Source organism: Elgaria multicarinata, chromosome 3 (genome assembly GCF_023053635.1).
Source record: "Elgaria multicarinata webbii isolate HBS135686 ecotype San Diego chromosome 3, rElgMul1.1.pri, whole genome shotgun sequence".
NCBI classification, from domain to species: domain Eukaryota; kingdom Metazoa; phylum Chordata; class Lepidosauria; order Squamata; family Anguidae; genus Elgaria; species Elgaria multicarinata.
In genome coordinates this window covers 64,303,976-64,319,945 of record NC_086173.1, presented here as the reverse complement: position 1 = coordinate 64,319,945, position 15,970 = coordinate 64,303,976, and the positions used below count along the sequence as shown (strand labels likewise).

The 15,970-nt window shown below is 45.9% G+C and overlaps 1 protein-coding gene across 1 annotated transcript; it reads left to right on the top strand.

The window, feature by feature from the left end:
• Positions 1 to 284: 284 nt before the first annotated feature.
• STX10 (syntaxin 10) lies at positions 285 to 15,097 on the top strand. Its single transcript, XM_063120517.1, has 8 exons — positions 285 to 714; positions 3,128 to 3,297; positions 3,612 to 3,706; positions 7,419 to 7,478; positions 8,401 to 8,499; positions 9,876 to 9,982; positions 11,389 to 11,483; positions 13,706 to 15,097. Exons 1-8 carry the CDS (start codon positions 680 to 682, stop codon positions 13,780 to 13,782), a joined length of 738 nt encoding a protein of 245 aa, XP_062976587.1. The 5' UTR covers positions 285 to 679; the 3' UTR covers positions 13,783 to 15,097.
• Positions 15,098 to 15,970: the final 873 nt, after the last annotated feature.

Genomic DNA, 15,970 nt, shown 5'->3' with positions numbered 1-15,970 from the left:
TATGCATACACGTAAAGGGGCCTGTGGGTACTACCCGCTCTTTAGCCACCTTAATGGGGGTGGGGGTGGGTTAAAGAGTAACCGAGAGGCGTTGCGGCCTTGAGGATACGCCCTAGTAGGGGAAGCCAAGATCTCCAGCGAGCGGTTTCGTAAACGGGAAGCGAGGCGGAAAAATGAATGAATCAGGAACTCCGGCGAGGGGGTGGGGAGAACAGCCGGGGCTATTTGGGGCCATGATGCCTGTTGCCTGAATGACACGGGTTTCCCCACCACCTCCTTCATCTCCAGGAGGAAGCGAAAGCGAGAGGAGGATGGAGGAAAAGCGAAAAGACGCCTCCAAACCAGGGCACTAAGAAGTTCCAAGGAGGAGGTTCCTGCGTCCTCTACCCACTAAGTTCAAAGCGCCCTCTTCTCTTCCCCTCTTGCCGCTCTTCGGTAGAAAGGCTGGCGGTTCCTCTTCCGAAGGGAGAAAGGAACAACAACAACAAAAAGCCCCCGGGAGTTCCGCGGGATTAGAAAGAACTGCCCGGAGTAAACGTGGCTGCCTACACAGCTTCAGCTCAGAGGGAAGGAGGGCGGGACGGGAGGTTTCGCCCATAGACTTATATGGTCTCGGCTCAGACGCTGCTCTCCGGCTAGCTGGACACTTCGGGAAGGCAACGCACGCGACCGATCCACCATGTCTTTGGAGGACCCGTTTTTCGTGGTGAAAGGGTGAGTGGAGGGCACGGCCACCGCAACTAGCTCGGGTCTTTCTGCCTCTGGTTCGGACTGCAGCCACCGCGTGGTGGGTTGGCGAGTGTGGGAAGATTGGCCGCCTGCCTCCAGTTTCCTGGATTACCCAATCTAGAAAATTTCGCCAAACATGGGAAATCCCGTTCAACTACATCAGCTTTGCCCAACCTCCAGATGTTTTGGGCTATGACTCCTATTATCCCCGACCAGCATTGCTGGCTGGGGCGGACGGGAGTTGTAGTCCAAAAACATCTGGAGGGCATCAGTTAGGAGGGAGGCTAAACTACTAAACAACCACTGGAACTCCATAGAAAACCTTTATTAACTGTTTCCCAGTCATCCTACAGTTATTTTTGGATCTCTCCCATCAATGGTTCTATAGGGCCATGTGTATTTTTTTTTTTTTTTTTGTCCTTTGGGAAAAGATCAAACTCACAGTAGCCTCTCAACACAGCAGATTCTTAATGTCCCAGGACCCTGTTTAGGGATGCTCATATTGGGGGAAGTGTGGCCAGCAATAAACAAAAATTATTATGATGGCAAAATTGTCTGTCAGAACAAATTCCAGTCAGTTCCCCAAATATGTTTCTGAAGTGGCAGCTTCTTTAAGCAAGAGCAAGCAATACATTTACTTAATAAATACACAGAAATGCCAAGTTAAAAAGGGAAGTTGTTTTGTACAGATATGCACAGTTTGGGATATTTTCTTTGTCATTTCCACATTGAAGGCAGAATTGCTTAGTAGGATATTAAGGACCTTTATCAATGCTCATTAGCAGTTATTCCAAAATCTTTTATTAGAGCATTGCCTTTATTCGGCCAATTCAAAGCTTACCTAAAATGACCTTTGAATTGGCCTAATAAAAGTATTGTATAAATATGGATTTCAGAATTCTTATGGCTGTCATGGCAACTTTTGCTTTTCATCAAGGATTAATGATGTTTTCCAGGTCTATATTTCATAATTAACAGATTGTTTTTAGAAACCCATGAATATACTTGTCCTCCATAGGTCCTTTGATGTTCTGCTCATTTGTCACATTGAAGTGGTGAATAACAGGGCTGTCTGTAATATGCCAAGCTGAAGAAATGTGATTCAGTTCTAGTAGTTAACTCTCCAAAGATGGGAACAAGAATGTCCACACTTCCATTTCTTGCTCTTCTACCCTTTGTCCAGATTATTAAAATGCTATGCCTCCATTTCACCCCACTCACCTGAAGCCCTTCTTTATACTTACAGCAGCTTTAATAGCATAGAGAATGTATCTCACCATCTCAATAACCCATTTTGCAGAGAACGAACAAATAGCCGGTAAGCCTGTGTCTTTCAGCTACCACTGTTTGTTCCCTTCCTGATATTTCTTGAACTGTAAATAAAACATGGAGCAAAATCCCCCAGCACTACCTTCTGGATCAGTCAGAGAGGTAGGAACAGAACCACTAGGAGCGGTGTACCAGTTGGGTCCATGGTTGATGGTATTGAAAGATCCAGCAGAATGAGTATGTTCATACTCCCCAAGTCCTTGTGGTGAAGGTCATCCATCGGGGCAACCAAAGTCATTTCAGTGCCAAACTCAGGCCTGAAGCCAACTTGGAATGTATCCAGATAGTGTCTATAGAGTTGAGATACCATCACCCACTCAAGTGCCTTGCTTCCAAATAGAAGGCCCTGTGAATGGAAGTGCCTGTGAGGATGTTTGTACTACTTGATAAGAAGTTGCTAGACTACAGACCCCCAGCTTTAGGCCAAAGAGTCTCTAGCTTAGAGGGGCTGGCTTCAAGGCAAGCTTTTTAGTTTTGTTTATGTATTTGAGGTTTCCTTCTAAAACTCATGAGTTTCCACTCTGGAGTGAATCATGGTATCTGTGTAGGGCTGTTTAAGACCATCACCAATCTGCATGATTACGGCTAGATTTTGGTGGGCTAAAACGAAAAAGAACCTTTATGTAAAAGGAAGGAATCACCTTCCTGCTTGGTCCCCCGGAGGGAATTCTTATTTCCTGCAGGTGACCGGATGAATGGCTGTTGACAAGCCTGATCAGGCCTGATGTGTACAGAGATGTGGCACCCAAAGGCAGAGTTCCACTGGTTCTTGGGACAGCTCTTTAGATGGGATTTTGTCTTCCAAACAGCTCTCCAAAGAACAATGGCGTAGTGGAAGGGGAATGTGAGGAAGGAAAAACTCCTGGCTGAAGCCCCGGAGAGCCATTGCTGCCTGTCAATGTCGACAATACTGGGCTAGATGAACCAAGGGTCTTACTCGGTACAAAGGCAGTTTTGTATATACATAAATGCAGGACTTCTTTCAGAGCAGGAGCGATGACATCTTCTAGAGCACAACGGAAGACGGCCCTCCTCCCCCCTGCAACTACCTTGTCTTTGTGTTCCACAGGGAAGTTCAGAAAGCAGTGAATACAGCTCGGGGGCTCTATCAGCGCTGGTGCCAGCTGCTCCAGGAGACACATGTGGTCACCAAAGAGGAGCTTGACTGGACTACCAATGAACTACGCAACAGCTTGCGCAGCATCGACTGGGACTTGGAGGACCTGGAGGAAACCATTTATATCCTTTGGGGGCTGGAGCAGGAGATGTGTGTTTGAGGGGGCAAGGAGGGGCGCCTCTCCAAGTAATGCTGTGGGTGCCATTTTCTACATGCCCTGCAAGCTGCTAGGATTGTGGTGGCAGGCAGTTGCTCCCTAACTGCTCCATATAAGGCTCTTTGCTCAAACTGGAAGGGGAGTCAGTAACTACGAAACTCCTTCTGCAGGCAGAGCCCCTGATAAGTGAAATGCCAGTGTAAGGCCACAGAATAAGTGCAGCCCTCTGACTTTCCCGACTCAATGACTCAGCGCTCTTTTCACTTGACCCATAAACACGCATCGTGGAGTCTAACCCGCGCAAGTTCAAAATCGAGCCCAGTGAGGTTGTGGAACGGCGGTCTTTTGTCACAGAGATGCGGGAATCAGTCAAGGTGAGTCTTCCTCAAGCAGACACTTGCTCCTACGATGGCATCCACAGAGTAAAAGACCAACCTGAGGCTACGGAGGTTGTTCTGTTGTCAGTGAAATGCCTGAATAAAGATGTGAAGGTATTAGGGAAAGTGAGGGAAGCTTTATTCTGAGGGAGTTATAGTCCAAGAACCCATGTCAAAATACTTACATCATAAAGTACACAAGGCTTGATTACCTAGACATCTTACAAAAGTTGTGGCATCTCCAAAATGGCCAGTCTTATGGGGAACTGGTAGGGTGTTTAGGGGGTGCCAGCCCCCTCAAACACCTTTTGGGGGCCAATAATTACATCATAAGGTATATGGATGAAACACGCAGCACCTGTTGTGAAATAGTGTATATCTGTGGTTCCCAATTTGCGAAGTACTGTGCATCCCTTTTTTTTTCAAATGCCAAGCCATGGACCCCCTACTTTTGAAAATTTTGTTATCTCTATGGTAGTTACCTGCGCGAAGCAATTTTTTTGGAGAAAATAAGGTGTAGCCCCTAATAAGCAAAGGATTTTAGGTATACTAAAAACAGACCATAAAATTTGTGATATTTGTGATATTACCACGTAAAAATGACAATGATTTAGTTAGGAATATAAAACCGAATTTAATTTTACTAACGTCTAGTTTACAATTGAACAAATTGTGACCTGTCGAGCAGCTCCTGAACCTAAATATGATGGGAGAAATCGTGCCTCTTTTTGTCCCGAACAATCCCTTCCACATCCGGTTCAATATTTCCTACTTTTAATCTCAAATCTGGATCAACATCGAGCCAATTTCTATGCTTGTTCTTCACATAACAAAATGTCAAAAATGTTTGTTTACAAAGATATGTGGAACAAAAGGGAACTAGATGTTTCAAAGCTTTTTCACCTAACTTCTTATAATCAGGAAAACCTTCACCCAGAATTGGTCCAGTCTATATTCTTTGAAAAATGATTTCAATGAACCATCACAAGTCACGTCAGCATCTTGCTCTTCCGCAGATAGAGTTGTTAGTTGTATATCATCACATTCAAAAAGATTCCTTCTCCATGAGTTTTCAGGATTAAGTTCAGGGAAGTAATCTCTGAAGCTAGCTACTAAATCACGCAGGTGCTTTCACGCATGACGTCACCGTCGAAGCAAACAGAGTGCGGGAGATGGCATATTTTCTCTTATTAAAATGTGAACCTTACAGAGCTAATATGTGAATGGTGCCACGGACCCCCTGGGTGGATTACGTGGACCCCCTGGGATCTGCGGACCACCAATTGGGAACCACTGGTGTCTATAATTCCAGACCCTCCAATATGACTGAGTTTTTTGAGGTGTACTTTTCTGGCCCTTCCAAAAAGGGGACTGTTAATATCATCATAAGGTACGTGACTGAAATTGGTACCATTTGATAGAGATCACATTCCTGTATCTTAAAATATCCAATCTGACGGCTTTACATGGAGCCAACCCCAAATCAGACCATTTAATATGATCTGTGTCATAATAATTTCCAATTCAGTAATTTGAACTATGTACATCGGTTCTGAAATTACTGTTTTAGCAATAAAGTCAAAGTAAAGTATTCTACAAGAAAACTTTTGTATTTATTTGAGTTATGAAAGCATTGAAACAATAAACATGCAGCACCCCAGAGAAGCCCAACATAAATTTTCTATTCCTTCCCCCATGAAATCCCTGTTGGCACTCCTCAGCTATTTTGTGGGATCTTTTACTTGTTTCTGCCACAACCTGTAGCAATGCTGGGTACTGGATGAATTGTGGGAAATACCTGCTTTTCTGTTGGAGATGTTTATCCACCAAAATTTTGGAATTCCAACCTGTCGATATTGGAGCTCTTTTTGTCTTTAATGTCAGTGACATCATCCACATGGTGTCACCCAAAACAAAATCTTCATAGGTATCCAGAATCACAGATCTTTTGCCATCCTCAAGTGCTACAAATCAACTCTTTGATAGTTTTGGGGTGCGTCCAGAGGAAGCTTTTTATTGTGACTCGCCCTACATCGTTCAGGGACTTTTACAGGGGGTTCAGACGTTGTCATCTTCTGACTGTAACCCTCCTGTGTTTTCCCATCACTTCGTCCATCTTTTTCTCTCCCCACAATAAATCCATTAAGGAGAAAAGACCGAATCAGCTGCATGGTGACTTTTGATTGGTCGTGCTTACAAGCCCTCCACCTGGAAGCACTGTAGGTCTATTCCTGTATGGTTCCAGTTCCAAACCAGAAGCTGTGTGAGATCTTTTCTTCATTTTTGCTATAGAGAGCTTTGGTAAAGTGTCAGCGGTTTTTTCTTCTCAGGGTTCCCCTACAACATTTTCAAAACATTTACCATCTGTGTCATGGAGATTCCTTTTCCCTTCAATAGTGTTGATATATACATCATATCCCAGGCAACTCCTTTTACTAAATACAGTGATAATTTCATTCCTTCTGGGGTGGCCCACTGCTCATCAAGTGATGCAAATGTTAATTAAGTCTCTTTTTTTCAGCAGCTGACACCGTACTCAGGACGGTTAAGAATATGAAGGATTTTCCTATTGCCCTTAATACCTTTCATTGCAACACCAATTGGATTGTTTTTAATGACTTCACAAGCCCATTTGTTACAATGTACATAACACTGTCCTGTGTCTCCAGCTTGCACCCATTAATGACATCATCCCCCCAGTAAACTTGCTGCTAGGGGGTTCCATGGCTTCATGTCTGGTATCTGCTGGTGATTATACAGGATTCTTTCCACAGTAAGCCCAAAAAAACAGAAGTAGCGACACATTTCTGGAGTTGCAATATCAATTCCTTACTTAGTGCAGTGGGAATTGTTATGACTCGGATCATATTAAATTGTCTTATTTGGGGTTGGCCCTGCATAAAGCAGTCAGATTGGCTATTTTAAGATATAAGAAAGTGATCTCTACCAAATGGTAGCAGTTTCAGCCATGTACCTTAAGACGTAATTAATGGCCCTCTTTTTGGAGGGGACAGAAAGGGGAGATGCCCCAACAAACTCAGTCAGATTGGATGGTCTGGAATTATATATACTATTCCTCAAGCAGATGCTGCATGTTTCATTCATTCATGCATCATATGACTCAACTATTGGCCCTGAAAAGGACTTTTGGGGGGTTGCCACCCCCTGAACACCTTAGCTGTTGCACATAAGACTGACCATTTTGGAGATATCACAAGGTCTGTAAGATGTCCAGATAGTCAACCCTTTTGTACTTTATGAGGTAAATATTTTGACAGAGGCTCTTGGACTATTAGAAACTTTGCAGTTGTAAAGATTTAAAAATATACTCAGGAGGATTGTGGAGCCAGGACCTCTGGATTTTATCCTGGCCCCTGTGGTTGGGAGTAAAGAATTTGGAATCTATTTCCATGTTTGGTGGTGAAATTAAGTTAGGTGGTTGAAGCTGGGCTGAGACTGTGTTTTAATAAAAATTCTTTGTCTTCTATTTCTACATCTGTTGTGAAATGCAGTGGTGTCAGTTCCTGTAATTTCATTTATTTGTATTTTTACACATTGTATCCTCGGGCTTAGGGTGGGTTACAATAGGAGATTATGTGTCTCAGGAGCCCTGTAGGAAAATGCACCTTGTTTATCATGATGGATGCTCTCTTAGAGGTCACCATCGTTATGGGTTTATTTCCTTACTGCTTCCCATTCTTGACTTTAGGAAATGCGGGATCATATATCCAGTCCAGCATCACAGGCCTTTGTGGAGCAGAAAAACAGAGTAAGTACAGTCTACCATTCAGTGTATTGCCTGAGATGGCGAAGAATCCTGGCTTGGCAATGGCTAGGCTGCCTCTCTACCCCTGGTTGTCTAGACCAGTTGTCCCCACCCTGGTGATTGGCTGGGGATGATGAGAGAGTGACAGGTTGGCAAAGTCTGACATAGTTTTTTTGCCATGAAGTAACAGGAGCTTGACTGCCAACGAAGGCTAAAGGCCTCCTCCTCCTCCTCCTCCTCCAAGTTACATATTGTTGGGCTAAATGGTCCAGTCTCTCTTTGAAGTGAGACACCCTTTGTTCTCTCTCTGTCTTTGGTGCATAGATTATGGCTTTGAGCTCCTAAGGGGAAAAATGGGCTATCCCACTTGTTGATTTTCTTTCTCCCCCCCCCCCCCCTACTTCTAGGCTGCTTTTCAAAATACCCACCTCACCCCCCTGCCTCCCAAAGTAGCTTACAAGACTGGTAGCAAACTGGGAAAACCAAATAAAGCAGCTCAGATATATTTTCTGATTTTTCTGAGCTTGTTACATTGATACTGAATTATGTTTTATATGGCTGCCTTGGGAGGACTAGAGTCTTGAAAAGGCGCCTAAGGAGTACATTAAATAAATACTTAGACTGCCTAAGAGCCAACACTTCATCTATGCGGCAGATTCTTGCTATTTACTGTTTTACTCTGTACAGCACCATGTACATTGATGGTGCTATATAAATAATAATAATAATAATAATAATAATAATAATAATAATAATAATATGTCTGTAGTAATTTAATTCTGGATTGCAGTGGAAACTCTTCCTAATCACCTTCTGTCAAAATGTCCCTTGATGGAGTAGGCCTTGAGTCCCACTCCCGCTAACTAGATCTCTCACTCAGGGATATTTTTTGGTTGGGTTCTCACCCCCCCCTTTTTTTCTGCAGATGCTGGTGGGGAGCAGGGATCACGCTCCGCTGCTGGATGCGGAAGATGTGACGACGGCCAATTCACACACTTTGGAGGAGGAGCAGCTGCATCAGAAGGTGAGAATGGGGACACCATCTCCATGCCTTGGGCCAATCTAGCCCTTTATTTACGTCATTATATTTATATCCTGCCTTTTTTCCTCCTGCAAGGAACCCAAGGCTGCTTATGCAATCTTCCTCCATTTTATCCTCACAGCAACCGTGTGAGGCAGGTTAGGCTGAGAATCAGTAACAGGCCCAAAGTCATCCAGTGAGCTTCACAGCTGAGTGGAGACTTGAACTTGGATCTCCTAAGAGTCCTCTGATCCAACACTAACCACTACACCACATTGACTCATGCTTATCTTCGCATGCCAGCCCTTTCTACAGAGACCAAAGGGTTCCCTCTGGTGTAAGCTTGGGCTCTAGTGAAAACTGTTCTCACACCAGCAGCCCTTCACCCCAGTGTATTTCCCCTCTCCCAACTGTGAGGGTTGAATGGCAGGAAGGGAAAGCCCTGGGTTCAATTTGGCATGGCAGAATTGCTTTCCTCTTCCTTTCCTGTCAGACTGCTGGTGGGCAGAGTTCAGGGGCTTTGCCCATGGCCACCCTTTCTTATTGGAGATCTGGCTTCAGCCAAGCTCCTGCATGGGGTGGATCCCTCAGCACTGGTTCCTCATGAGTAGAACTCCGGAGGGCTGGACTGGGACCCTAGGTGGGCTGGATTTGGCCTGGAGACCTGAGGTTTGGCACCCCTACTTTAAGAAGATCCTTGGTGTTGTTTGCCTAAATGCAGAGAAAATGTGGATACGGGTGTGTTTTGGACCTCAGCAGTGACAATACTACTGCTTAGCTCCCAGAGCTTGCTACTAGAGCTAGTCACACCCCACCCGAAGTCCCCTGAAGGCCAGTGTCCACTTCAAAGTGAGACTTTGGGCAACATCTGAAGCCTTCCTCCAAGTGCCTTCTTCAAGGGAGGCCCAGAAGTGGCAACTAGGGAGAGGGCCTTCTCAGTGGTGCCCCCTGATTATCGAATGATCTCCCCACCGTGGTCTGCCGGGTGCCCACACTGACATTTTTTTTGGCTCCAGCTTAAGGCTGCCCTCTGCTCCCAGGCATTTAATGGCATAAGATGGGGGCATTTCTGTTGGCTGCTTTTATCAAGTCTTGTGTTTATTGACCTTGGCTGTAGCTGTTTAAATTGTTTTACATTTTGTATGTTAAATTTTTATACCATGTTTTAATCTCTTGAATTTGTGGTTTCTAATTTTTGTGAACCACCCAGAGAGTTTCAGACAAAGGGCAGTCTAGAAATGAAATAAGCCGTCCTCATCTTGTTCCTTCTTGGGCAAGAGCACTCTCTGTTCATCGTTGAAGCTGCTTTGAATCTCGCATCTTTCCTATGGAATTCTTTTTCCTAGTGACAGACTTTCTGATCCCTCTCACCCTGACAGTTGATCATCGAGGAGCAGGATGAGCAGCTGGAGTTGGTCTCTGGCAGCATTCGAGTGCTGAAACACATGTCTGGCCGAGTTGGGGAAGAGCTGGATGAACAGTCTATGTGAGTGCAGGGAGCGGCTGGAGTGAGGGAGACTCTATTTATTTAAGGCATTTGTGCCCCACCTTTCACATAAAACCTTCTAGGAGTGCAGGGACACTGGAAACAATGCATTAGCTGAAAGGACAGGGAAGATGTACCGTCTTGGATAGAGATGGCAACAGGATAGCACCAGGGAATCATCCCAAAGTGCAGGACACAGAATAACGGGCTCAAGTTACAAGAAGCCAGATTCCAGCTGGAAATCAGCAAAAACTTCCTGACTGTTAGAGCAGTATGACAGTGGAACCAATTACCTAGTGAGGTCATGGGCTCTCTCGCATTCAAGAGGCATCTGGACAACCATCTGTCAGGGATGCTTTAAGGTGGATTCCTGCATTGAGCAGAGGGTTGGGCTCAATGACCTTATAGGACCCTTCCAACTCTACTATTCTATGAATAATCTGGGTTCTCTCATCAATTTATACCCTGCCTTTCAGCTGGGTATAAATCAATAAAAACAAAAAGGTTCCCTGCTTTCAGGCTTATTGTCTAAAAGACACAACACAAAAGGAAAAAAGATTGGGAGGGAAAAGGAAAACAAGAAAACTCAGGCACCAATTCTCAATGTAATAAGGCTCTCCTAATGACTAGCTGTTATGCAGCAAGTCGTTGTTGGTCATTTTAATCTTTACCATCTGGAATGGATCAGAGAAGAGGAGCCAGAACTTTTGCCTATCTAAAGCTGTGCTGGGCAACTGATTTTTTTAATCTGGTGACCTTATTCTGGATTTAGCAAAGGGTGAAGGGCCAGCGACGTGGGCATCCTGCGTGAGCCAAGACACAGGCCAAGAGTGCTTCCCCTCCTCAGCAGGAATAGCAACAGAGCCCTTTCTCAGAGCCCTCCCTTGACTACGTGCTTCAGCAGCTCGCTCCTACCTGTTGGGTCTTGGCTTGGGCGCAGGTGTGAGCCTCACAAGGCGAGGCTCTGCCCGCACCTCTGTTGCCGTTCGCACTGGCAAGAAGGGTGTGTGTGCGTGTGTGTGTCAAAGAGCCCTTTTCTTGCCTCTTGGGTTGGAAGCTGGGCTGCCCCTGAGCTGTTATTCATGTGAGGCTCACGGGATCAGGGACTATGTTGGGGCCTAATGGGTAGCCCTTGGGAAAGTCAGATGGGCCAGTTGCCTCTGCCTTAGCTAGAAAAGGCTTGCCCTGCTAGAGCTGGAAGGAGTAGACTTTGCACCCTTTTAGCAGGGAAGGTGCCCCTAAGAGCAAAATCCCAGCCACAGGGGACTGGCTGGCATCCCCGTGGCTTTTGAGGGCAGTGGGGTGGGGCGTGGGCTAGGCAGGGCTCAAACCCTTAGTGGTAGAGGGCTGCCCTACGGGCGGGCTGCCGCCTCAGCTGACGATGTGATGTCGTTGCCACTTCCCAGCATGCTGGAGGACTTTGCCCACGAGATGGACAGTACACACAGCCGCATGGACGGAGTGCTCAAAAAGATGGCCAGAGTCTCCCACGTGACCAGCGGTAAGAGATGAGCCTTCCACGGTCTATCCCTGTGGCCTTCCCCAAGCAGGGAGAGGAAGGGCACGTCCTGCTCTCCCCCTCCTCTCCCAATGGGCTGGACCTTCACCTCCATTCCAAATGGGCTTGTCTCAAGGGGTTTTTGATCCCCTCCTCGCCCCCATACCACATTCCCAGCCTTCCTTTGCCTGTTTTTCCTTAAACCAGGAGTGGGCATCTTGTGGCTCTCCAGATGTTTGGCCTGCAACTCCCATCATCCCTCACCATTGGCCAGGGCTGATGGGAATTGTACGCCAAAATGTCTGGAGGGCCACAAATTACCCACCCCTGTTTTATACCCAGCAGCTTTGATCAGGGCTTGGCATCAAGAGTTAGAGGAGGTGATTTGAGACCCAGGGTGCCTTTTTCCATGCAATCATAGTGAGCTTTATTCCATGGCAGACGTTGTGATCTGGCTGTTCTTTGCTCATTCCACCCAAAATTCACAGCTTCTAGCTATTTTGTTTAGCGTCACCTTTCCCAACCTGATTCCCTCCAGATGTATTGGACTGCCAGCTGCCCTCCAGATGTTGGACTGTGTAAGATGGCTAGAGTTGCAGTCCAACACATCTGGAGGGCACCAGGTTGGGAAATGCTGGTTTCTGACTACCTTTGGTGACTTTTGCCTCTTTCCCAGCTTCTTCCCCAACCCTTCCACCACATGTTCCGCCTGCCTTCTCTCCAGCCAGATTGTTCCTCCCCCTCTACCCCAAGCAAATGGGCCAGGACTGGGCTGAACGTTTGTTTTGGCTGCCTGACGCTCCCCGTCCACACAGCATTTGCAACAATACTGGCATCACTCTTCAGACTTGGAAAGCCAAGTTCATCGCGGAAGAATTGAGAGGGGGCAATAGAATGGAGGGTGGCAGAATTATACCATGGAATAAACCCCTGCAAAGTCTGGTTAGGCCAATACTGCATCACCAGTTCCAATGTTAGCCCTTTCTAGATCAGTGGTAGCCCACCTTTCTGGCAAATATAAATTATTTAATAGTGCCAACTAGTGCAGGCTACAGAACATATGCAACCCCGGAGTGTTGATGTGTTCTTGGGTTGGATCCACATTTACTCATATTTAGAGTAGACCCATTGAAATCAATGGGGCTCAAGTAAGCCATGACTAACTCACATTCCACTGATTTTAATGGGTCTACTCTAGGTAAGGCTAAATCTAGATCCAAACCATTGGGCAGTATCCAGTGGGGCACTCATGCCCCTGCCCATTCTCCCCCACCCCCGATTCTCTTCTGCAAGCAGCATCCACCACTTGGTGGGACGGGGATTTAGTGCTTCCAGAGGCAACCCAAAACGCTAGTTTCTTGTACGGGGCGGGTCAGGGAAGCTGGCATTTCCTCTAGGAAGCGCTAAGTCTAGATTGTAAGCCTATGCGGCAGGGTCTTGCTATTTACTGTTTTACTCTGTACAGCACCATGTACACTGATGGTGCTATATAAATAAATAATAATAATAATAATAATAATAATAATAATAATAATAATAATAATAATAATTGTTGCAGTGGCAAGACTCACTTGCGCAGTGGACTCTGCAGGGGGCGCTGCGCCTGGAAGGGAATTGGCAGGGGCTTAAGTGCTTCATTGGATACTGCTCCTTGTCTGTAATTCACAAACGCCAGGCAGGAATGCAAGCTTGATTCTACACTATGGCATAGTCAGACCAACAGTGCCCCTTCTGGTGCCCACCCCTGTCCAAGAGTGACACTACCTCCTGCAGGTAAAGCACCCCAGCACCAATTAACGATGCCGGAGGGTTTCTCTCTCCTGTCTCATTTCCCTCTAACAAGACCCTTTGAAACTGCAGAGTTGACAGCTTTGCAGACAGAGGAGCTGTTTCCTTCGCACGTACCAGGGGACACCGCGGAGAAATGCTTGCTCAAATGCCCAGTGGAGACTGTCTTATACTGGGGGCAGTTTTAGGGTTGAATTCACAGTGCAGAAGAATGGTGTGTGCGTTCCCGTGAAATGGGCATTTGACTCGAGAGGGTCAGAATAGAGCTTCCTGTATGCTTCAAATGCAGTTCTGATTAAAGCAGTCCTTCCCACACCCTTTGTTTATTTCAAGGCAGCTGCTCCCCGCCCCCTGCAGAGGAAGGGGCGGTGGATTTTCAACCCAGTTGGCCTTCCTGCACTCACGCCCTTCTCCCTCTGTGCTTTTCCCCTCCTCAGAACGGCGCCAGTGGTGCGTCATCGGCCTGTTGATAATCATCGTGGTGGTGGTGCTGATACTTCTCTTTGCTCCGTGAACCCAATAGCAGAATGGATGTGGGGGAAGGCCCGGCAGGTACCACCCTTTCCCTGCCAAGTGGAATGCTTGGAGCCACCCTGGGCTTTTATCCGGTTCAAGGGGGTGGCGAAACCTCGCCAGGCACGAAGGAAAAGGAGTCACTTCAGTGGAAGGGATGGTGTATTTCTAACAGGGCTGCTCTCGCTTACACTCAGACTATTAGCTGTTGGAGGCTGCAGATCCGTTAAAAAGGACAGATTGGATTCTCAGAGGTTAGTCGCTTTACTAAGGGAATCTACAGAATCGCCTTCTGATCTGTGGAGTCTTTAAGAGGCTAGGGAGGGTGAAATCACACAAACATGTCTGTGCCTCTTAAATGTAGAGACCATCTCGCACATGTCTGTGTTACCACCACTGCAAGTAGAAGTACCAGTGCAGGTTCCCTCTTTTGGACAGCCTTTTCCTCCCACCTCCAGCTGTAATACACCACCACCACCACCCAGCTGACTAATCTAATTGCTGTTAAAAGATCCATTCATGCCCTATATTTGAATGGGAAGAAGTTGGCTCTGCATTAAATGTGTCTGTGGCTGAAACGCAATGGACCAACCTGTCAGTTTCACCTCTGCCGGTGCCAAATGGGAACTGTGTCTGGATTGGCTGAACTGGACAAAGATCTGTCTTGTTTCTTAAAGGGTGAAATTACTCAGGGTTGAGGATAGTCCTAAGCTGACTCACTATGTGCCAAGAAACCAATTTTGCTTAATGAAACTGGGAACAGAGCCCAAGGCGCTCTCTCTTAACCAGATGCCAGTTCCCCTCCAGAAACAGGGAGGATAATGTTAGAACCCCATCACCCAGATCTAGGCCTCAGTGCTGTGCTTCAAGATACAAGTGATGCTGATATTTCTGGGCTATTGCTAAGTACTCCAATTTGCAACAATGTCAGTTCAATCTGCTGTCCCCATCTCAAGCGCTTGATCTATTAAATTGGACAAACCGTCTCCCCTGAAGCCTAAATCTCTGCCGATGCTTATGTAATGCTACTTTCAGCCAAGTCTAAATGACTCATAGCCTTATCTGGAGGATAGGAAAGGCCTCTGTGGGACATCAACTCAAAGACATTCTATGTTTTTATCACGTATTATAAAGTAGGGGTATCTAGACTTTAGGCTTGTGAGAGCGACTGTGTTTTTTACTAGAACTCTTAAGATCCAGCAATCGAAGCCCAGAGCAAAATACATACAATTTAGAATGAAAGAATTCTAAGCCCAGGAATTTGGTTTGAGCTCTGGAACTGAACAGAGTTCACAGTCCTTTCTTATCCTGTTTTCTTTTCATCGGTATAATTGGGGCAGACGTGGGGGTGCGGGGGGGGTCATTTTGTTGCTGCTATTGTTAAACAATTGTGAGTCACAAATGCTTGCCAATCTAGTAAATTCAGATCTATCTTGTACCCATCCCTGTTATAAAGATGCTAATACTACTCTTTTTAAAAATAAATGAATGAAGATTTTGTACTTATATTTAATACACACTTTTGGTCTGGAATGTTTTTCTTTCTGTTGTTGGAAAGGAGGGTTTGGAGATCCTCCACACATTTAAGAAAGTAAACGTGAGATGGCCCTTGTTCTGATCCAAATAGTCCCACATTCTGTGGCAATCCACAATGCTAGACAGGAAGATGGTGGTTGCAGTACCTTAGATCTGGAGTGGGTAGAAAGATCTCCAGGTGTTTTGGACTTCAACTCCCACTATTCTTGACCATTGGCCACGTAGACATGAGGTTATGGGAACTGAAGTTGAAAACATTTAGAGATTTCTCTTCTGCCCATGCCTGCCTTAGATTACCTAATATTGGGGAAATTTGCCTTTGAATAAGGATATTCTATTTAGCTTTCATAGCCAGTAACCACTGATAAACCAATCCTCTGTGAATATGTTTAACACAGAAAATTAGCTTTAAAAATATTTATATAATGCACTGTCATTGGGGTTACGCTGGGCTTTGTTTTTAGGGTCTTCATTAACTGCGCTTTTGGAGCTCAGATCAGTGGGATGTATCCAACTATGTCCTTGGGCCAGTGGAATAGATTCCAGTGGTGGATCAAATTCTCCCTCCCCACGGTCCCTTCCAGAGCAGATTTGGGATGTGTATGGGGCAGGGGAGGGGGGAGGAAAACTTCCATTATGTGAGAGGTCAGCAC